Genomic DNA, 24,431 nt, shown 5'->3' on the forward strand with positions numbered 1-24,431 from the left:
GTAAAAAGTGTAATATTGTAGTAGAGGCACTTGGAATAACCAGCAGATGGCAGTAAAAGGATTGGTGGACTGCTTTGAATACACCATCCGATGGTGTCATTTTAGTGATTGAGTGTCACTGCCTCTTGCAGATAAATATATTTTATTGATTAAGTTCATTGCTCAGGAGGCTTTTTGTTGAAGATTTGAAGAAGCAAAAATAAATGTGCGTCTTCCATGTTTTGTCTGTCTCCTGTGCACTGACCCGAACATTTGAAAACATCAGCACCGCAGAGAAGCCTAATACCTTTCGCATGAATTGATCTCCAGGGAGAATTGATCTCCAGTCAACCTCTTGCAAAACCTCCGTGGGGGTCAGAAGAAGGCGCTCGGTCAGAGGACATTTTTCAATGATTTAAACAGTTTCGGGGATGATCAAGTCGAGTACGGTACAGTGGCGCCTAGAGAGTTGAGCGACTTGATGTATGGGCTTTTCAAAATACACTCCATTGCTTTTTAACAAGCGATATTTAAACATTGTGAGTGTTAAATAAAAGTTGCTTTTTTATTTAAAAAGGGTTTAAAACGGGGTTAGGGTTAGGGTTAGGGTTAGGGTGCTCTCTTCAGACCAGGACAGGTCACAGTGGAATTTTAGTTTTTCCTAGTCCCGGCTGCAACAAGTATAACAACACTGACTCATGACCAAACTGGACAGTTGCTGTTTTACACTCACACACCTGGTGTGTGTGTGTATGTGTATGTGTATGTGTATGTGTATGTGTATGTGTATGTGTATGTGTATGTGTATGTGTATGTGTATATATATATATATATATATATATATATATATATATGTTATTATTATTATTTTTTAACTCATTCACTGCCATTGACGACTATAGATGTCAAAAATTTGTTTTAACTATTTCTATTAGTTTAAATTTTTTCCCACTTTTGTTAACAAGAGCATGAAAACCTAGATTTTTTAAAATTGTACATTTAGAACAGATAGAAAATGTGTGATTAATCGTGAGTTAACTAGTGAAGTCATGCGATTAATTATGATTAAAAAATTTAATCACCTGACGGCCCTAATTTTTTAGTAATCTTTTATTTAAAAAAAGAAAATAAAAAGAAAAAAAGGAAAAGAAAAGATAAATTAAAAATTAAATAACTTAAAAAAAAAAGAAGAAAATATTGTTTAAAATTAGGGGCGTCGGGCGAATAACATTTTTCGTAATGAATCGCATGACATTTTAAATGGAATATCGTTGACAATCAAGTTAATTTAATCATGGCAGCCAAAACTGTGATCACAAGTAAAATTTTATTTATTGTGCAGCCGTATTCAAGATCATATATTCTTTATCCTCTGCAAAGAATGATGAATATCACTGCGGATTATTTCCGTATGTCTGTATTATACTATCTTAGGTTGCCAAGGCGGACACACCAGAAGGAGCTGCACCATGTCCATTGAATTGAAGCAAAAAATGTGACAAAACCTGTTTGATTTCTTTACATTTGCATGTAATTATGTCAGGCTCGTTACTATACGTACAAACACATTGCAAACACTTTTGTTGATTCATTTGGGGGGGGAGGCTGGAACTGCATGGCCATTCATATCAATGGGTAAAACCAATTTGAGATACAAGTGTACGAAGTGAACTTGAATCTCAAGGCATTGTTTGCAGAGGACCTACAGAGATTATACGAGGTAGCTGCGCTAAACCAGCCACCGGGAAGATAAAGGTCTGACTGGACCTCTGCAATAAATCTTGTGACAGCATGCAGCTTCATTCATGCTTCCTCCAAGGAAAACAAACAGTGTGGTGTAGGTCTGCAGAAATGTGAGATCAGATGGAGGGCAAAGCTAAGGACTCCGGCATGTTGGGCGGGGGGGGGGTGCTGCGGGAGGAATGTGAGCCGTAACGCGTATCAAATTTCAACAGAGCAGATTAACAGTTTGAGAAAGAATTTAGCAGGATTTCATTTGACCACAATCTTTTGAAGGACATAAAACAAATTTGGTCGAAACAATACCACACACGTGTGCAAAGCAACACCGAAAGGCAGTTTTCGCTATGTCGCAATGGCTTTTCTGAACTTCCAGGAATGCAAGCAAACAGGATGTCCTCAAGAGCAGAGCAACGGGGCCATGCCGACTTCCACGCGAAGGTAACGCAGAATACAGCATTATCTCAGTGGAGGCTCTGGAAGGGGGGGGGGGGGTGTTCCCTTCTATTTCAAGACTATAGGCTGCATATGCAAAGAGGCACTCAGACTCGTCGGCGATTTGGTCGAGCACTGCCGCTTGCAGGATAAGGCCATTGTGCAGTGCTCTTCATTTCTTTACTTTGCATCCCGTCACCGGTTTTCCAGGTTTGGAGGACGGATCGGAGCTGCGTGTGTGTGTGAACGCACATGGTTAATGCAATATCCGCTTGATACTGTATGAAAAAGATACGGGCAGATAAATGCTTTATTTAGGGCCCGTAAAAGTGGCGTATGGCTTCAATGTATTCCAAGTTCTATTCATAAGCAGACAAAATTGCTTTTTCCAGCATTTGGAAATACGTTTCAAGATCTTTTGTTGCCACTTCAGTGCTGGTTCAATTTTGCATTTTTGTTTAGGATGTATGAATGACTCGACTATACAATATAAAGAGAGAAGGGGAACGAGTCATTCAACTGATTTCGAATGTACATTGAACCAGAGTGAAGAAGTGAAAGGGCATTTGAGGATATGTGGAAAGTCCGATAAATGGCCGACAGCAATCTCGAGTTACACAAGAGACTTGTCGTCTGCTTCGTCAAATCCGTTGTGTACAAATTACTTTTTTTTTATCCGTAAAGGATGGACCGTTTCCATCTCAACATGAAACAAACCGTGCAGCCTGGAAACAATAGCGCTCCAGTTTTATTTATATTTTGGACTTCTTTAGAACATCTATAGCAATTTTGAACTGTCAAAAGTTGTTCTTGGGGAATAAAGAGTTGGGCGCACACAAATACAGTACAAATGCTTACCATGATTTGACTGCATTGAAGTCATACTCTGACATGTTTGTCTCATTAGAAACACTATCATAAATCACTGGAGCGCTCTAATTAAGAGGTCTAATTATTGTAAATGCTCTTTCGGGAGTACAGGGTGGAACATTAAAAATCCAAACTCCCCAAAGGTCATAAATCTGTCAACTATCCCAAACTGTTTGGGAAAAATATCCCACGCATGGAGATCCAACTCACATCATGCAAGACATTATACAATACAGCAACTCAGGCAGCATCAAGGTTTTAATACACATTTGGCTTTTTTTAAACACTTGTAGACAACGTGTGAGAAGAATAGGGACGGGAATCAAAAACGGGTTCTTTTTGAACGCCGCTTCCCAGTCATTTGTTTCCCAGGAATAGCTTGTGTGCTTGTCCGATGATTCTGCTTATTGATTCCTCTGGGGGGGAAAAAAAAAAAAAAAAAAAAGCAGCGCTTTAACTGCATTTTAAAGCAACTTGTTTTCTACCAAGATTGGGCTCACATCATAGCGAGAATGACGGAATATTACCCCCTTCACAAAAAATAAAAAATAATAAAAATAATAAAAATAATAAAAATGATTAAAAATAATAAAATAAAAATAATCTAAAATATTATTTTTTTATTATTATTTTTAAATATATATATATATATATATATATATATATTTTTTTTTTAATAATAATAATAAAAAATATTTAAAAATAATAATAATAATAATAAAAAATATATATATTAAAATATTACTTCAAACGTTGTTTGCACAGTAAATAACGAGTTTATGATGCTGATGAATTACATTTCCATTATTTATTATGGAAAACAAATTGGAGGATGACCAGCATCCCACAGTGGATTGTGTTCAACATTTGAAGAGGTCCCCACTTGGGATAGCTTTTGTTTTCTCACAGGAAAGGGGCAGAAATGTTGCTCTTGATTAAATAACGCGATGAATGCTTATTGGTCGAAACAGAACTTGAAGTTGTTTGCACCATGTCATGTATGTGTGTAGCGGCATTATACAGTACAGTATACCATTTACAATTTTTTTTTAAGAAGATTGGCCTGGCAGCAGCATAACCACAATGAAACGGCGCATTGGTAAGCTATTTGGTGCTGCTCCTTATGTCATTGTGAGGCCTGGAAGAACACAATGACTCTCATTCTTGGGACATTTGACGTGAACGCAACGAGGGCAGGGCGCCAAAGTGAAACCTTTCCTGCTGCTGTCAAGTATTTCCTCTCATTCACTGGACAGGATTCAGAAAATCTAGGTGAAATGCCGCTGACAATTGCCGTAATTAAAGCACCAGGTCAGAAATGTCTGTAACTCACGCAGGGCCGCCACAAAAAAACGATTCAGAATTGATTATCCTATCTATTATTCCATCAAATACTCAAAATTATTAATTCTAGTTTGCAGGCAGAATTCTTTTAATGACAATTCATTTTTGTGGTAGACTTCGCCTATTTTTTTTCCAGCCCTAAACTCTCATGACTCTCCCACACTGATACAAACATTACAGGCAGCCGTACACATATGATGTAGATTCAAAAATATGTATAAGGATGAAGTCATAAAACCCAAAGAACGGTGTGCTTCAGAATCTCAAATTACAGTACTTAACTAGGGAGAACAATACTAACGTTGCTGATATTAGGCTCCAACAAGAAGTCTGTATTTGAGTCTTATCATTGGGTCAGAGACACAAACTTTCCAGAAATATTACCGTGGTAGTTCGGGAATGACATGAGATGCAGCAAGTCCTGAAAAAAAAAACCACACACACTCTTATTTCCTCCGAAAATCCCTAGTGAGGATCGGCGTAAAAAATGGGTTTGTGATTCTATGAATTTGATCGATGTTGCAATCTCTGCATTTCCGACAATCGTCTGTCATCCTGCAAGGGTGAGTTCTTAAAGCTGGGTGCCTTCATTATTGTGATAGCACAGAATGTGTGATCAAGTTGTTTTCTCATTAAATAGCTTCCTATCTGGTTTGCGGTACATCAGTTTCAAGATGTGAAGGAGATTTCCGAATTTGCAAACGTAGAAGGCAAAAGCATTTGCTGCAGTCTTGGAACGAGGCCGGCTGCATGCATAGTTGGGTGTGAAGAAAATCTGTGATACTTTTGACTCACAGGTTTTTCAAGCAAGAGGCAGCGTTTGGCGCTTGTGGCCCAAGCTAGGAGCAGAGGAGACGATTTTTCACACTGGGCCGTCAGTTCAGGTGAGAACTTACTGACTTGTTAATAAGTTAGACGTGCTTCTGCTGTACAGTATATTTTGCCCTAGTAAAAAAAAATTTTTTTTAATTGAGCAATTCATCTCAATTTATATTAGTGACAGGCCATTGCATCTAATGCCTTGTTGCAATTGATATTTTCCCTATTAATATTACAGAGGAACTCCAGAATTCAACACAAATGATTCCTTGACATAAATTGAATCAAAATGTTACAAATTTTCATTCAATTCATTTAAATGATAAAATATTTATAAATACAGACAGCACTTGATGTAAAAAAAAAAATCTTAATTGGCATACAAGTACAAAGAGAAGATTACTGTATAATCAAGCAAAAAGAAAAGAAAAAAGAAAAGAAAAAAGAAAAGTCAAATCAAGTTAACCTACACTGACTGTTTTGAAGCAGGCTTATATTTTTCGAACCTTTGGACAAAAATATTCAGTCATGACCATTTCAGAAACCGCATGTTCAACTTCTAAAATGTTTTGTTGTTGTTGTGGTAGTTATGATAGTAAACGCCTATATTGAACTGAGCACAAAGGCATCACAATAAATTCTAATCCTTGCTCTATGGTTATCACTTTTATCTTCTCTTCCATCACTGGTACATTTCTGTGGTGGCCTGAAAGAAAACAAAATAGAAAAATCTAAACGTATTTGTAAATTTAACCATTGATTCAATCTTGTATTGGATGGCAGATTGTAAATGGTAATACGAGTCACATAGTCAAAGTCAAATTACCGGTAAGGCTCAAGGCTATCCACCAACTGATTCAATTGCCTCTTCCCTGATACCCCACAAAGAACATAGTGCCGACTCAGACCTTTCCCTCTTTTCTCCCATGCTGACTGACCCCAGTGACTTCTGTTGGCCTGGTAAACACATATATAAGCTCTGCTGCTGACCTTCCAGTTCATTTAGGAAGGACCCATCATAAATCACACCTAACCGTGCCTTAACATACGATTGCCCCAATTTAAGCACAACAACTACAGTCAGACAGTAATTGCACTTTACAAAACCCGTTTATTTCTTTACATTCTCTTTTTATACAATACAGTGCTACTTTTTTTTTGGGGGGGGGGGGGGCTATACTGGATTTGACATAGCTTACAGGTAAACTTAGTTGTGATCTTAGTCACGGAACATATTAAAACTCATATGTCAAGGTACCACTGAGCAGAATTTGTACACAAAAAGGTATTAGGGGTCATTTTGTTGTGTTAAGGTCAGGGACTTCTTTTGATACAAATGCAATATATTGTTCATTCTACAACAAAGGTAAGAACATTTAAATATTGTTATAATTGATCGTCTAAATTTCAGATGAGATAGATAGATTGATTATTTACTGTGGAGTGACACAATCAAGAATGTTGACACGGATGAGGGCATGTCAGCAACGTATCATATTTCTGCGACGATTTTGTGACGTTGACGATTGTGACGTTGTGCATTTTTCATCTAATGTCATTCGAATGCACGGACAAGGACAGCGTCACTGTTTGTTGTCATTCACCGAGACTCTCGGCGTCGTAATTGCCCTTCATCAGCTCTGTGTGTGACCAAATTAGAACTCCTGGCGCAGTGGGTAATTTCAAAATCGTCACTATCTGTAAATGTCTATATTTTCCCCTTTGTTGAAAAGTACGCTTTATGCAAAGGGCGAGAGGCAAACAGAACCATGAGGACAAGCCACACCGTGGAATGTTAAGTATGCATCATGTAACACTCCAAACAACAACATAGGTGGATGCCGCGTTCAATGGCGTGTTCCCAGAAAGAAAAGGTCATTACAAATTGCTTTAAACGCGACGTTATTCATCGCCGCGTAATGAAGTTTGTATTTGAATTGGCCATACATGCCCGTTATGGCCGAAACGTACCGATAACATTGTGTTTTAATGACCATTTCGATTTGAGCACCCCTACGCGGCCGGCGGAATGGTTCGGTCCAACATTTCAGCCTCACTCCTGCTTCCCGCTGACTGCGAGTCATGAAGCCCGTCAAACATACGAGGCAGGGCCGCGGTCGAAGTTGGGACGGGGGCGTCTTTTGCCGGAGAGTCGACGACATCGAGGCTGCGTGACCACAGATATGCTTACAATTCCATTTTTATGTGCGTCAGCCGAGTGAGCGGGCGATATATGCCAACCGGTTTCCTACTTTTAGGCGAGGGACTTTAGTTATCGCAGCCCAAGTAAAAGCAAACTCCATTAATCAGACTGAGGATGATTTTTTCCAATACTGGAAACCCACTAAGGACTCAGTTTCGCAAACAGGTAACTACGACGTTTTCTATCTCCCCTGCCTTTTAAAATGGACTTCCGCGAGTCTATTTTCTTGCTTTAATGATCGTGAAAGCGAGTTCGACAAACTCGCACCTCAAGTCGATGTTTATTTTTGTGAAACTGGAGTGTTGCGTTCAGGGTCCTGTGAAGTATTATGTGAAATGGCAAGGTTGTGAGTCAGAAGAATAATGACGACTATTATGTGATGTGGTGGGGGGGGGGGGGGGGGGGGGGGATTCAACAACTGTGGCGTTAAGGCGCCTGTGTGTGATTCAGAAGTCTCTTGCGAATAATGTGCATACCGGTTGCCTGCATCATAGAAAGAAACGAGCCTGGAACTTGACTTATGTTTCTCCTTAGCAACCCCAAAATGGTAGGCCTACTGGAGGAAAATTAAAGTTCTCCAGCATCAAGTAAGAACCTTTTCAAAATAAATGGAATGGTCTCTGTTTGGACATTTTGTTCAATCAATACATTATTCTGGACTTTTACAGAATTGTCCTTGAAAAAAAGGTGATGATTTAAGCAATGGATGTCATTCAATTTGTCCCAGTTGCATATATCGATCTCTCTTTGTATCGGGCAGAGTCGAAAAGGTTTGAGAAAGAAGCATATTTGCTCATGTTCACGCTGTTAGCCTGTGGCGGGAGCTGAATGGGCGAGGCCTGTTACTGGAAGCCCTGCGTATTATACAGTATGACAGGCTCAGCTGGTCTGTTGCTGACTGATAAGATGTCGCCCGCTCCCTATTCTCCTCACAGTCCTTGTATCCGAAGCGAATTGATCGGTGAATGAAACCAAAAACTGACCCCTGGCTCGGCTCTGGCGGGGCAAAGGAAGTGCCAGTCAACTCTTATACCTCAGGCTATTCTATAGCGACAATACTGGAGATGACTTTTGCTTTAGTGACCACATGTACAGATACGTGAGATCAACTTCTATGGGTTGTTTGTAAAATCTTAATTCATGCTATTTATGTGTTAGGCATTGCCTTTACTGGTAATATTGGTAGATATTTTTTTTTACGGAAACTTGTTGGCCAATCAGAGAAGGGGTTCCCTGAGTAGCAGACCAAAGGAAAGGGTCGGTGAGATATGTTGAGAAAGAATCAAGTTATACTGTTTTACTTTGAGTTTTTATAGCCAATCACACAAAAACTTCTGCAAAAAGTCATATTTTCTCTGGAACTCATTATCTGATTTTCAAAATTCTTGTTGTGCTTTTCTCAAGTTGAGCGCGGCCATTCCAGGCAGACTCAGCATTTTGACATTTGCTAATGTCAGCTTTGTGATCTCTAAAACAGGCCCAAGATTGTACATTAAGTCGAATTGTGAGTGACGTTTGTTTGGTTGTTTGCTGTGCGCTTTCTCCAACGTAAAATGGCTCCATAAAAAAGTTTGGAAACTCTGGAATAGAGGTCAACTCATTTTTAGATGAGAGTTGAGTTTCTTTGACAGTCACCTGTACATTTGACTTGTAATTGTCTCAAAGGGTTTATCATGGTGACCGTTTGACCTCGGAGTAAATGATTTTAGTCATTTTCTGTAGCTGTTTTGAAATCAAAATATAATATAATTGAGTTTATGAATCCTCACAGGTGTGTCCATAGTTTTCGAAAATGTGGACTTTGTAATGTTTTTTGTTTTAGTTTTTTTAGGGATTGGGGGGGGGGGCTCTCTATTAGATGAATCTGTGATTTATGGTTTCTTGAAATAACTTTACAAAATTGTGAAATTAACCACAGTCATGCTGTTTATGAAGAGGGGCGAGTCATGAGACTGGCATTAAAAACAGGTCACATTGATGGCTTTTTATTTTTATTTGGCGACTACTACTACCACCTCCAGTATTCATGTGACAACAGTCCTGCCATTATTTCTCACCGTTTTCGTGAAAAGTCACCTCTGCTTCATTTTTTAAAATCATTTTCTTTTAAATCTCTCAGGATATCCTTTCATGAAACAATTTTGTCACGCTACATTGATTGATTCCGTCAGTTCCTAATAAATGCTTAGAAGAAGGCAGTGAACGGATCGGAGTGATTTGAGGGACAATTGAGGACTATGACCAAACAGTGAGACGATTTGATTGACTTGATTTCACAATTTCCACAATATAAGACAAGCGAAGACCCTCCAAACGGGAGTCCAGACTCTGGTCGCTTAGTCATGTCGGCGTTTCATGCTTCAGATTCCATTAGCTTCCTCTCAGCTTGAGATTCCCAAAGAGAAGGTGCTTGTGGCTGTGGGGGATAATCACTGACAAATCCCTGAGAGGGGGGGGGGGGGGGGGGGCTCTCTTCAGACCAGGACAAGTCACAGTGGAATTTGTGTTTTTCCTCGTCCCGGCTGCAACAAGTATAATAACACTGAAGAGTTTTTCTTATACATACACTGGATTGGCATTAATGACCACAGATGACTGATTAATCATAATCACTGAATTATCAAAAAGAGCAGATTAGGCCCACCGCACAATGAGCACATATCGTTATGACTCATGACCAAACTGGACAGTTGCTGGTTTACACTCACACACCTGGCAAGTATACTTTTTTTTTTTTAACTCATTCACTGCCATTGACGACTATAGACGTCAAAAATTTGTTTGAACTATTTCTATTAGTTTAACATTTTTTCCCACTTTTGTTAACAAGAGTATGAAAACCTATATTTTTTTAAATTGTACATTTAGAACAGATATAAAATGTGTGATTAATCGTGAGTTAACTAGTGAAGTCATGCGATTAATTATGATTAGAAAATGTAATCACCTGCCGGCCCAAATGTTTTAATAAGCTTTTCTTTGAGAAAAGAAAAAGAAAAAAGGAAAATAAAAGATAATTAAAAAATTAAATAACTTTCAAAAAAAGAAGAAGAAAAGATTGTTTAAAATTAGGGGTGTCAGGCGATTAAAATTTTTCGTAATTAATCGCATGACTTCACTAGTTAACTCATGATTAATATATATTTTTTTATATCTGTTCTAAATGTACAATTTTTAAAAAAGGTTTTCATACTCGTGTTTAAAAAAGGCGAAAAATGTTAAACTAATAGAAATAGTTCAAATGAACTTTTTACGTCTATAGCCATCAATGGCAGTGAATGAGTTAATTGAACCATCAATGGCAGTGGATGAGTTAATTGAACCATAAACAACATGGCGAGATTGTCAAGGAAGTAGGAGCTTGTCCTGGCCGCTGTAGCTTACTAATAATACAAAAGAGAGAAATAATAATTGTCCCTCTCATTAACGACACTCAATTTTGATTAGACCTCTTAAATGTCAAGGACAGGATTAAAAACTCCACAAATATTCAATTTCAAAGTACATTTTAATACGCGCTATAATCACTTAAGTGTTACACAAACATTGAAATCAGCAAGGACGAGATGAAAATATTTTCATAATCCTAATAATAAATAATTGTAAATATAAATCGAAAAGATTCTGAATTGTCTAAAAGTGCAATAAGTCAGGTCTTTCATAAATGTAAGAAAAATACTTTTCAATTCAGGTGAACAGTAAATTTCAAGAAAACTAAGATTTAAAAAAAATTGGACTTTGAAATTCTATTTTCTTAAGAATTTATGGGAAAGAGATATATTAAAATTGACGATCCATGATTTTATGAATCGATATCGGGCTTGAAAAGAAAATCGATTCAATATTGATTAATTGATTATTATTTTTTAAACTCAGCCCTAATATAACTGCATACTGAACTGTATTGGTACGGCTTGGCAGCAGCGGGCTCCCCTCCTACCCGGAAACGTTTGTTTTTGTTGGTTTCGTCTGCGACATTTTGACGCCATTCGCCTGCGATTCAAATTAATGAATCACAGCCCAAACGAGTGGCCGCTGGCCGGGCACTCGTGAAAACTAGCGGCACTGTGGCGGAACCCTGCGTACTGTGACATTTCAGTCAGTGGCATTCCAAGTTCAGTAGGACATCAAGCGACAGGCCTTAAGCAACTCCTTAATGACACCGACTACATTAAGGTTGGGGGTTGATAGTTACTGAACACCCCCCACCGAAGCGTTGATGTGTCAAAGCTACGGACACTTATGGACCTTGAACGTGCTCGGAAAAAAAGATGCCGTAGACGCATTGCTTCATTGACCAGAATGACTGCTTGGTTAAAGACCAATTCTCTTCCTCGCTTAATCAGGGCAAAGAGCAGCGGTTAGATATTCATTTCATGTTTTTTCTTAGAAAAAATAGAAAGGAAAAAAAAAAAGATATTCATTTCATGTTTTTTCTTAGAAAAAAAAAAGATATTCATTTCTGCAAGTGAATCTCATGATTTTATCTGCAACGCGAGCTCTTAGATGTAAAGTAATACATTTGTGTCACGATTGCTCTGAGTATAACCACGATATTTGTATTTAAAGCCTGGCCAGTGCTTCCTATTCATTTTATTTTTTGGAACATGCTACATTCTCATAGGCTAGAAATGTACTGCGAACAAATCTAAGGCCTGATCTAACCTGCCGTTGACCGTTTTTCTCAGCAGCCATTTTGACATTGAAAAACATCCCTACCGCTCGTACACGTGTTTGCCTATCATTGATTTAAGATCCAGCGTGACCTTTAATTGGACCTGGTTTCTCCCTCCAGTCACCCATTAGCCTACTGTCTTATCCCATGGCTCCGCCCAGCCCAAGTAACAACAGCAGCAGCAGCAGCAGCACTGCAGGCTGGGAGCAACTCAGCAAAACCAACCTCTACATCCGAGGCTTGTCCCCGACAACAACAGACCATGACCTGGTCAAGCTCTGTCAGCCGTGAGTACTCAACTTCCTCTTGTCATTATCTACTATTGATCTGGCATCGATTGTCTTGTTCCAAATTGCGGTCGCAGTCATGCGCTGACATACTGTGCAACTGGTTTAGTGCTACGGGCCAGATCATTCATTGGAGACAACAGTGAATCCCCCCCTTTTTTTTTTTTTTTTTTAGAGAATAGACGCAAAAAGTATCGCAGCTACTTTCAATGTGGCATACCCACCGCGTTGATGTGACTGTTGCGGAACCCTCCCTTTTCTGATGTTGTACAACTGGCTCTCTCGCTCGCCCTCTCCTAAATGCATTGTCTGTCTGCTTCTCCCTCAGGTATGGCAAAATTGTATCAACAAAGGCCATCCTGGACAAGACTACAAACAAATGCAAAGGTGTGTGTGACTGTTAAGTCATTTGTTCCTCCCAACAAGGACAGCGCACCAGCGTTCCATCAAGTTTGTTAACACTGGTGGTTGCTAACACGAGAGTCGCTGTCAGAGTTGCCTCGCATTGTCCTGTAAAAAGCGCTCCGTAGCGCAGGGTTCTTCCTGGCTCCAATTGAGGCAGAGGTGGTATCACCCCGACTATGACGGGTGGCGACTAGGGGTGTTAGGAGAAATCGATTCGGCAATATATCGTGATATTACAGCGCGCAATTCTCGAATCGATTCGATATGCGGCCGAATCGATTTTTAAACATCCATTTTTCAACAAAACGTCTTACTTAGGGTTAGGATTCACACATTAGATATGGAAGAATGTTATATTAATGGAACATTAAGCCTTAATATTTGATTTCAGTGCTGTTCAAACATGAAACAGACTGCAACCTGTTTGTTAAATGCAGTGGCTCAGTAATAAGACTGAATTTTCACATAAATAAATAAATGTTCCTACAAATCTTACAGTGTACATGTACAAGTTTACTGATTAGTATTTTCTAAATTTTGAGTTTAAAAAAATCGCAATAATCAATTTATAGATTTGTATCGTGATTAATCGGTATCGAATCGTGATACGAATCGAAAGGTACTAGGCAATTCACACCCCTAGTGGCTACCGATACCGGGTATCAGTATCGGTGCCAATACCAGTCTTATTAGAAGGTATCGGTACCCGCAGTGTATGACCAGAAATGGGCGTGTGCAACGGTTGCTCTGTGATCAGTTTTTTCCTTCAGGTACATTAAAGTTTAACACAAAAAAAGAAAGCTATTTCTTCTTTGGTTGTTGCTTCAGGTCTTTCCAGTGCACTGCTGTTGATATAGCGCCTCCATAATGGCGCAACACTGCAACTGCAGTTAAAATGCATTCCTGCCGAGCTCAATCAACACAGCTGGAGCGCTGTGTTGAGCGATACCAGTGGCTCAGGCTGGAGGTGGCCACCTCTGAATTTTGTACACAGGAAAAACCCTGCCAGGGCTGGGCATCGATTCTAATTTCCTCAATCGATTCAATTTCGATTCACAAGAGTTCAGTTAGACTCAAGTCCACAAATATTAAAATGTAAATTTTGTGGAGGCAGTAAATGGTTGAATTATTTAGTTTTTCAATTAATGGACCACGTTATAATCACGTAAGTGTTACACAAACATTGACATCAGCAAGGATGAGATGAAAATATTTTCATAGTTCCAATTCAATAATTGTAAATATAAATTGAAAATATTCTTAATTGTCTAAAAGTGAAATAAGTCAGGTCTTTCATAAATGTAAGAAAAATACTTTTACATTTATGTAAACAGTAAATTTCAAGAAAACACTTAAGATAAAAAATCTATTTTGTTAAGGAATTTCTGAAAAAAATAGATATTTAAATAATCGATTCATGGTTTCATGAATCGATATTGGCCTCAAAATGGAAAATCGATTCAATATCGATTTTTAAATGTATTTTAATAAACCCAGCCCTAGTGCTACGAGCCTAATCTTATTAACTCACTTGATCTGTTCAAATAAAAATGAGTCTCGAACCTAGAAAAGGGCTCACAAGTCAAAACGATGGCATACCGATAAAGGCTCTTCAGCTTAAAGAGCAATCACATATTCACCTTTATTTAGTTTGACCAGGCTAAAAATAGCTGGAGTCCAAGCCAGCGACTACGGGTTCACCCTGTTTGCACACCACACAACAAAGAGCTGACCTCAGCCACTAACTGGTATCTGCATCCTCAGCGCTTTTTCACGCTCTTCTTCCATACACGTATACATTCAAAGCATATATTCATAGACCCCCAAAAAAACGACAGACATGCAGGTACAACAAAAATAACCTCAGTCAAGAATGAAAAGGTTCCGCAAGAGACTTGACAGGACATGATAACAGATTGTCCTTATTGTCCTACTTGTCTCCTCAGGATACGGCTTTGTGGATTTTGATAGTCCCACCGCAGCTCAGAAAGCCGTGGCTGCCCTAAAGACCAGCGGTGTTCAAGCTCAGATGGCAAAGGTGAGAGATCAGTATTTTTCACGTTGAACTACTGTAACGTGTGGATGCAATTCCCACGTTTTTCAAGCACGCAAGCAGTTTTGCTTCCCTTTTGTGCGAATCTGTATACGTGTACAAACCTTTCCCATCTACTCACAAATGTTCATATCTGCCGTGTGCTGCCTGCTCCACTGGTTTCTACCATTGCTAGCTAAACAACTGGGAGGAGAACGCATAGTTTCACAGACTGAAGTACTGCGTCACAGCCATAATGGCAGCCATTACATTCAGAGCTATTTATAGCAACCGCCCATCATTAATTATTCACGTTGACCCTTGTGTTTCTCCTCATTTTCCCAAATCTGACCGACTGTGCTATGATCATTATACGTCTTTCTAATGGTCCTTTGTAATGCTACATAATGCTAATGTGTACGTTGTTGTTGTTGTTGTTTCATAAATCTCATGGAGCCCATCGATAATAGTGGTAAACGATGCTTGATATGGTAATAATTAGCAATGGAACTTGCAAAGGACTCCCTTGTTGTACATTAGCTTCATGTTGTCATGGTAACCAGACGCAGTTGTGGGATTACTTCTCCGACAGCAGTGAGCCAGAACCCATGGCCTCATTCCCTTGTTTGGGGATCTGTGGTACTTCATGACATGCCCCTGTGAACCCATTTACTCTTTGAATAAAGATTGGGTCGTCTTGAGGGCTTGTCCCGAAGTTAAATCTTTGCAATCTGGAAGGTCAATGGCCAAATAAAGCGCAAGGAATTCTCTTCGGGTTGCATCCTCTTGGCGGTGCCAACGAGTTCTTGGACAAAAACCTCAGCGTTCATTTTGGTCCATTTTTTATTGTCAAGAAAAACTATTAGACGGCCGAAATGAGTAAAGGGCGCTTCCTTCCGCCGTGACCCGACAGGTGAGGCCGCCCGCCTGATACTTGGCATCGACGGAGGGTGAATGGAGAACAGCCTTCATCTCAATCAACCTAATTAAATATGCAGATTAAAGTCACGGAGGCGTTGCAATTTCCTTGAGCACAACATCATCCACAGTTCATTTATGCTCAGCCTACATTAACTCATTCACTGCCGTTGACGGCGACAAATGTAAAAAAAAAAAAGTGAGTATGCAAACCTAGAAAAAAAATTATTGTACATTTAGAACAGATATAACATTTGTGATTAATCGTGAGTTATCTATTGAAGTCATGCTATTAATTACAATTTAAAAAAATATATCGCCTGATGCCCCTCATTTTTAATAATCCTAAAAAAAAAAAAGATTATAAAAAAAACATGTCTAGGTTTTCATACTCCTGTTAACAAAAGTGGGGATTTTTTTTTTTTTACTAAAAGAAATAGTTCAAATGAATTTGACGTTTATAGCCGTCAATGGCAGTGAATGAGTTACTACAAGAAAATCATGTGAAGTCATATTTAGCATTTCACAGCACTGTAGCCTGCTGCATCTTGCTTGTTTCTACAGTCCTCGACAGCAGAGATGCTCACACACACATGCCTATATCTCCTCCCTTGCGCCCTCCGATCTCGCCAAACCGGTTCTCAACCAGTTTCTTCTGCATTCTATTTTCTTTGGCTTGCTCATTATGTTTAATTGTGAACTGATTGTTTTTGTTGATTTTTCCCTAGTAGTGTGTCACCGTGGCGACTATCTGGCACCGAACGCAAGCTGATGAATATTAATGTGGAGAGTTCACTCCCCGGGGTCTTGTAGCCATCTCTCACATTTCTGCTGATACTATTAAAAGAGAAATTTAGCTGATGTGAGCACGAAACCTCCGTGACTGCACGCAGCTCAATACGGCAACGTTCACAGCGGCCATTTTGTACCCACAGTACAGATAAAAGGGCAGACCATTTTGAATTGTGCACTTCCAAGTGAGTTTGATGGCGGTCTTCCCCCCCGTTGCCTAATGAATGACACATTTCGCCCCTTTTTTTTTTTTTGCCCTTCAGCAACAAGAACAAGACCCAACCAACTTGTACATCTCCAACCTGCCGCTGTCGATGGACGAGCAGGAGCTGGAGAACATGCTCAAGCACTTTGGCCAGGTCATATCCACGCGCATCTTGAGGGATTCAAGTGGAGCAAGCAGAGGAGTGGGCTTTGCCAGGTACGCTTACACGAACGGCGTTAAGAATTCTGCATTTTAAGATTGCCGGGATATCAGAACCATCCCACAAGTTGTAAATGTTACATTTGAGCAAAAGGATAAACATGGCCGACAACTGCGATAGGAGAACGTTTACTTAATTTGCCTGTCGACTAAAATGTTGTGATATTTGGCTGCCACCAGGAGAGGCGCTGTTGATTTGGGTTTCAACCAATTTGCATTCTAAAGAACAACAATGTGAGGTCAGCTATGGGAAGTTGTGCTAGATTCTTGCGCAATCACTCTCAGCAGCGTTATTTGACTCTACACAACACACAAGAGCTTTGACAACCTCTTTACAAAAATATTTAAAAAACAAAATGGTGGATCAAGGAAATGTCATCATGTATACGAGGAATTGCACTTGCCCGCACGGCGGATCATTTCCTAAAAGAAGATAAGGTACTGAGGTACCACACAGCGTTGTCAAAATTAATCGATTCATTGACAAGTAATCGATGATCAAATTAATCCTATTTTAATAACTGAGTAATCATTTGGAGCCATTTTTTTTTACATTGAAAATTGCCCAAATCTTCTGATGACAGCATATCACCAGTAATTGTTTACCGATTTCTGTAGTCCTCCATGAAAATAAATCATGTTGAATCAAAATACGACATTTACAAACATCTGTTTTGTCTTTGGAAAACAATGACCGAACCGGTAACATCAACCTCCCTTTTTTTAATCACTATACGAATATGAAGTACGAAATAAATCACTCGTTAATAAACAAGAAAAATGCTTTTGTAATACACTTTAATGCAAAATTCAAATGAATCCAATTAGCCGATTAAACAATCGATCGATTAATCAATTCTAAAAAAAAAATTGAAAGTGTGACTTTAAAACCAAGACTCAGTTATGTTCCATGTCTCCTATCAATTCAGGATGGAGTCAACAGAAAAATGCGACGCAGTCATTTCTCACTTCAACGGCAAGTTCATCAAGACACCCAGCGGTGTTTCAGGTAAAGACGATATATGATTACCTGGAACGCTACAACGTACATTGATCTCATATTAGCTGACATCACACAATACGACATGTCTCATTATAATTCAATCAAGAAGGTCATGGTGAAAGGAATTTGAAGATTTGTGTCCTGATGTCGGATGTGTGAGTGGCAGGAAGTGGTCAGCCAACTGTTTCCTGCTTCCAATCGGGGTCTGTTGCTAGAGAGATCATATACATTCCGCTTAAGAGGCTCAATGTGGCCTCCACTCCCAGTCTAATCTTTTAAAATTGGATTATCAGACAGAAATAGTCCCTTCCAGTCATGCCTCCTTTCAGAAGGCAAGGGGGGGGGGGGTGTTTTACAGCCCCGCAGTTGCCAATTTAGAATCTTGGGTTCGTGAATGACAGTTTTGGAAAACATGACACACAATAATGTAACCTCTACGATTTGATAAAAACCTGCTTTCAATTCTCTTTTCCTCAACCCAGCACCTGCTGAACCTTTGCTTTGCAAGTTTGCTGACGGTGGGCAGAAAAAGAGACAAAGTCAAAACAAGTTTGTTCAAAATGGCCGAGGTTGGCTAAGAGATGGAAACACCAGACTGGCAAGTTGGGCAAAGTTTTTTTCGTGAATTTCAGGCGCAAACGGGGAAAAGTGATCATGCATTTTTCAGCATTTTTTGCCAAACTTGTGTTCTTGTTGTCCTCTCAGGCTGGAATGACACTCGCATATGATCCCAGTGCGGCCGCAATGCAAAACGGGTACGTCGAGCTTAAGATGCGTTTGCGCCCCAGTGGTCTGTCTCGTCAATTCCACCTAATGTACACACGGTTCTGATTTTTGTGCGCGCAGATTCTTCCCACCGGCGTACATTTCAAACAGGATGATCGCTCACACGCCCCTGTCCACGTACATGTCTCCAGTTTCAGCATACCAGGTTTGAATCGCTAAAACGGCTGGATGTTGCTTCATAACTCATGAGGTCACATATAACCTATTATTTTTTGTCAAGAAATGTTTGAACACATTCACTGCCATTGACGTCAAAAATTCATTTGAACTATTTCTATTAGTTTAACTTTTTTTCCATTTTTGTTAACAAGAGTATGGAAACCAAGAATTTTTTATTTTTTGTACATTTAGAACAGATATAAAATGTGTGATTAATCGTGAGTTAACTAGGGAAGTCATGCGGTTAATTACGATTACAAATTTTAATCGTCTGATGCCCCTAATTTTTAATAATCTTTTATTTTTAAAATACACATTATATATATATATATATATATATATATATATATATATATATATATATATATATATATATATATATATATATATATATATATATATATATATATATATATATATATATATATATATTTTTATAATCTTTTTTTGGGGGGTAAAAAGATCATTCAAAATTAGGGGAGTCAGGCGATTACAATTAATCTAAATTAATCGCATGACTTCACTAGTTAACTCACGATTAATCACAAATGTTATATCTGTTCTACTACAATAAAAAAAAAATCTAGGTTTTCATACTCTTGTTAACAAAAGTTAGGATTTTTTTTTAAACTAATAGAAATAGTTCAAATGAATCTTTGACGTCTATAGCCGTCAATGGCAGTGAATGAGTTAAGGTTGACTTCCCATTTAAGAGCCAATACAGGGGCTAATATACCTTGAGTAGCATGTTAAACTGCCACAACATTTGGATTATCGTTGTACGGCTGGTCATCAAGAAAAGAAAGCGGATCAGGAGGATGACTTCATCGTTTGTGTGTGATGTTACAGGTGCAGAACCCGTCTTGGATTCCTCATCAACCCATCATCATGCAGCACCCTGTAAGCATCCCGAGTCCTTTTTTGTCCAAACGCTTCCTTTGTGCTTCTAGCACAAGTGAAACCTTTTTTTGTTGTAAACTGCAGTACAATTATTATTATCATCACCATTATTATTATTTTTATGAAGTGTCCGGATAAACATAACAGGCGTGTTATGAAACAAATAGTAAAGATGGGTGTCAAATGAGATCTCTGGTTTTGCTTTGTTCTAAAAATGGCCGACATGCGTGCAACCTGAGTGGTCATGACATCAAACATTAATGAAGAACTGTAAGGTGCCATCGGTAGCGTAGTGGTCCCCGTGACATTGCCTTGAGTGTTTAGCTTGTGCTAAAAACTCAGATTTTTTTTAATGGGAAAATCTCTCCGGATCTTGCAGGCTTTTATTAATAATGCTCTCATAAGAGTTCAAAATGGAGACAGAATCAACAGCACCTCTGCTGCTCAGTTGTTGCAATATAAAAAAAATCTATTTGACTTCTAGCCAACTTTTATCAGTAATTAGTAACATCCTATTAATGGTATCAAAAATAGATGAATAGAAGAAAAGATGTCATATTGACTGTTTGTTTTGTTTTTGCAACCTCTGCATTAACTGTACTCCTCTTCACTTTTGGTTCCAGGGTGCAGTCATATCGCCCTCTATGGAGCCATCATTGTCACTGCAGCCTACGTCCCTGATGACTCCCCTGGCGCAGCAAATGAGTCATATGTCTTTGGGCAATGCGGGAGCGGTGAGAGAAGAGAGCTTTGTCTAATAATGTCTTGAAAATCCTAAATTCTCCGCATGAGGATTAGCAGAAAAGTTCCAGGACATTTCAAATTCAAACTACAAATTTTCCCCTTGGAAGAAATTCCCCTGGAATCGACTGCACTTTCCCCAAGCCTTCTCTGCCACGCCTTCAAACTCTCCTGAAAGGATTCTTTCAGGATCACGGAATCTTGATGTCATCCCAGTCATTAAAATGGTTCCTCGAGCTTAGGAAATGTTAAACTTGACACATTTGCGTTCCACGCGGTTATGACATTTGCGGAATCAGGCCCAGCCAACTTTTGCAGCATTTATACTCTTATACTCCCACACTGTAGGGGGCAGTGAAGAGTGACGATGGCATATGAACAACATTTCACCACTATAAATATAGAAACGTTTTTTTTAATAAACTTTATCAACACAATTTACATGAATAATATGAAATATAAGGGTGTAAAAAAGGGCTAACAGTGTACAGTACTTCTATTAAATAAATAAAAAAAGCAATATAAAGAATTAGGAAGTAGAAAACAACTCTTGCTCATTTGACATATTATTGTCCGCATAGTTAAAAAAACATTTCAAGCATAAACCCAAGCTTTATTCGCTGCCAGGAATGATCAGATGCTTAAAACAACTCGCCTCTTGTGTTCTTTTTCTAGACACACTAGTTGATGGTCTCAAAACTTGTAGATTGGGTTTGAAACGCACTGGTGCTTTGAGATACGACCGATCCAATTTACAACCTTAGCGTAAAAAAACCCACACATTTTGTATTTCAACCAATCATGTAGTTTGGCCATAAAAAATATGGAGGGCAAAAAATGTCAAAAATAAAAAGTAAAGGTAAAAAAATAAATAAATAATAAAAAACAAGATTAAAAAATAAAATAAAAAATAAGATTAAAAAAATATATAAAAATACATTTTGTATTTCAATTAACCATGTAGTTTTGCCATAAAAAATGGAGGACCAAAAATTTCAAAATAAAACAGTATAAAATAAATATAAAATTTCAAAATGAGATTAAAAAAAATAAAAAAATAAAATAATGACCAAAAAGATCCCCAAAAATAAAAAAACGAGATTCCAAAGATAATTTAAAAAAGGTTTGAAAATCAATTGTGACGTCAGTCCTTGAACTTTTCCAACATGACCATCACCTTCTCTCTGCTGTTCAGTTCATGGCCGCCAACACGCCCATGCCCGCTGCTTACATCCCCCAATACACGCACATGCACGCGGCAGCTGTTCCCGGGGAAGTAAGTGCATCGCCGTCCGAAAGCTCAACTTTTCCAGCTAAACGGTGAAAGGGTACGAATTGGCATCCTACCTGCTGTCTTTCAGGAAAACGGAATCGCGTCTCGGGTGGACACGCCGGGCAACCTCTCCTCGTACGCCTACCAACAAACCAAGTAGTGCGGACTTCAATGTTTGGACAAGCACTACAGCAATCCCGGCAACAAAAAGCAATGAACGCTACGGATCCTTCACTGTTTTGCACTGGTTTTGCAATTTGTCGTGAGGCTATTTTTGGAATCGTTTTTTGGAGAGTACAAAGGAATACTCTTCAGTTTATCAAATACTTTTAACAACTACTTAAAAAAAAAAAAAAGAAGTTTTTTTTTTTATTATTTTCGTACAAGAAAAGGTTTATTTTTTACCAAAGATTGCCAGCAAATACAAGAAAAAGAAATGTGCATGGTGATAAATGTCTTTTTCAGCTTGATATTTTTGACGTTTTTGTGCTTGCTGTGCGAGTGTTGCCATGGCCAAGTGTTGAGCGTTTTTTTTTTTTTCTCCCGTCGTGCTTTCGGATGACAACGCTATCCGATTACAGTTTGCCTTAACCGTTTGACTACAGTGATTGTTTAGATGGACACACAAAAAAAAAAAAAAAACTGGAAGCGAGGGGCTGTTTGCTTTGTAAATGAGCTGACGTCGATGTGTTGTTGTTTGTTTTGTTTTTTTTTGCTCCACCCCCCCGCCCACGGATTGATAGGAAATAGATGTATGTATGCGCTGACTCCCGTTGATTTTGTTGTGATATTTATTTAGAACAAATACTTCACGCGGTCGTAGATGTTTTGCTGAAAAATCATCTTTTGGATCGAGCCTTTTTGCCCATCTCCTAATTTAATAGCTGAGGTTAAGTTGGTGAGGCAAGAATCCCCTTTTTTTTTGCTGATAAATTTGGCTTGCTATTTAGATAATAGTGTGTGTTTTTCCCCCCAATTTTAGTGAACAAGCCAAGAGGAACACAAATTTAGAATTGTGCACACACACACACAAAACAAAAGCCTTGACATCAGACTTGACGGGAGCTAACGGTGTTGTTTTGTACCTCTGTTTTCAAAGTAAACGTAACAGTTGGCACTTTGTTTTATCACCAAAGATTAGGAGTTTGTATACTGAGGAAATAGAATCTGTGTCTTTTAGCAGAAAACTTGCAGCGATGGACTGTGCCTTTCTCAACATTTACACTCATAAAGACAGTTGGTTGTAAGATGGACGCAAACTAGCATAAAAAGCAGGCCACGATCCAACAAGTGCCAAATTCATTTTGTTTGTACACAAAAGGAGGCAATGCAATATATTGATCTGATGTGACAAGCACTACGTGTGGTGCTTTCAATAAAGTCCGTTTTTTTTTTTGTAACATTCTGGATCAAGGTGCCCTTCTGCTATTCCAACAAGTGGTCAGTCAGGCCAGATATCTACCTCAGTGTTTTCCAGCCCACTTCCCAGACCAAATGCTAAGCTCAGGAGCTGGTCACATGGTGCAGTTTCCTTCAGTTATTTTTATTTTTTTTTAAGTTTTCTTCCAAACATCTTTACACGCCATATTTTTGTTTTCAGGAAGGGGTTCAAACCACATGCTTCTAATACTTTTTCACCTCCGTAGATTCCAAGGACAAAAAGTTGGCGTTCACTGGATAAATGTGCTCGTTTTGGAATAGTTTTGACACCCCGTCATGGGTGGAGACAAACTCGCAAGCGGAATGAGTTGGGTTTATGCGAGTTTTCCGCGTCATGCCCGACCGACACTTGAGAACTGCTTAGTGAGTTTGTGCTGCTATTGGCGTCCGATCCATAGTACCATAGTTTGGGGGTCAAAAACTGCAGAAGTGCTCGTATAAGCAACCAACATGTTGGAACAGTCATTAGGTTGTATGAGAAGAAAGTTCTAATTTATAAAGATTTTTTTTTTGTGTGTGTGTACAAAGATTGAGAAAGAGGTTTATGATTTTTTTTTTTGTACCACTTACCTGTGGTGATTTGTTTGTACAGTTAAAGGCTTCTTATGTCTTTGGTAGTGTTTGTTAAGGCCAAACTTGTTCCTCCCTGTAGATTTCTGCCTCAGGTTTATTCTTTTTACTTTGATTTTTTTTTTTTTAAATAAAGAAAACATTTTTTTTAAATATGTATTCTGCTTTCGTTTATGAATAAGACACTTCTTAACAGTTGTTTAATTTGCTGTATTTCCTGAAATAGTTGCCTCTGCTAAACGAGCCTGTTCCCCAATTAATGACAAAATTGTGCCATTGACTTGAATAAACAAGACGCACAACGGGTGGTGCCAAGGAGGAGGCGGGACTAACGTTTTCACACATCAACTTTGTTTCCGTTTCCTGTTTGCGATATGTGGGCCCCGTCCCAGTTCTTGCGCTTCCGCCTTTGTGCCCCTCGGATGCGCGTTCCCGTCGACGGGTGCGAGTGTGTCTGTTTCAGTTGTCCGACGCATTTCAGAGTGGGCGGGGACACGCGGTTGGGAGGGGGGGTGGTGTCATTATTATGGCATCGTCATCTAAAGCTTAAAGTGGAATTTATATGGTTGATTTCCAAGCGCAACACTGTTGTGTCTAAAAGCATGTGTAGAATAAACCGACAGATTTTAGAGATTG

At 38.9% G+C, this 24,431-nt stretch overlaps 1 protein-coding gene across 2 annotated transcripts; it reads left to right on the forward strand.

Moving 5' to 3' along the window:
- Positions 1 to 6,883: 6,883 nt before the first annotated feature.
- Positions 6,884 to 23,952, forward strand: rbms1b (RNA binding motif, single stranded interacting protein 1b). 2 transcript variants are annotated; one of them, XM_086091345.1, is made up of 13 exons: positions 6,884 to 6,986; positions 12,186 to 12,352; positions 12,681 to 12,739; positions 14,704 to 14,795; positions 16,763 to 16,920; positions 17,853 to 17,932; positions 18,409 to 18,524; positions 18,632 to 18,681; positions 18,773 to 18,857; positions 19,721 to 19,771; positions 20,395 to 20,505; positions 21,708 to 21,788; positions 21,874 to 23,952. In XM_086091345.1, exons 2-13 carry the CDS (start codon positions 12,213 to 12,215, stop codon positions 21,943 to 21,945), a joined length of 1,095 nt encoding a protein of 364 aa, XP_085947471.1. In that variant the 5' UTR covers positions 6,884 to 6,986; positions 12,186 to 12,212; the 3' UTR covers positions 21,946 to 23,952. The 2 variants fall into 2 exon arrangements, with proteins under 2 accessions (XP_085947471.1, XP_085947470.1); XM_086091344.1 differs by lacking the exon at positions 6,884 to 6,986 and adding an exon at positions 7,228 to 7,555.
- The last annotated feature ends 479 nt before the right edge of the window (positions 23,953 to 24,431 follow it).

Source organism: Leptonotus elevatus, chromosome 12 (genome assembly GCF_054856555.1).
Source record: "Leptonotus elevatus isolate MCC_2025b chromosome 12, RoL_Lele_1.0, whole genome shotgun sequence".
Lineage (NCBI taxonomy): Eukaryota > Metazoa > Chordata > Actinopteri > Syngnathiformes > Syngnathidae > Leptonotus > Leptonotus elevatus.

Excerpts from the sequence above, each read along its gene's own strand:
- rbms1b (XM_086091344.1), top strand. The coding sequence starts at position 7,505 with ATGATTTTTTCCAATACTGGAAACCCACTAAGGACTCAGTTTCGCAAA. Across the intron at positions 17,933-18,408 it reads GACACCCAGCGGTGTTTCAG|CACCTGCTGAACCTTTGCTT; the intron begins GTAAAGACGATA and ends TCCTCAACCCAG. Across the intron at positions 18,525-18,631 it reads GAGATGGAAACACCAGACTG|GCTGGAATGACACTCGCATA; the intron begins GCAAGTTGGGCA and ends TTGTCCTCTCAG.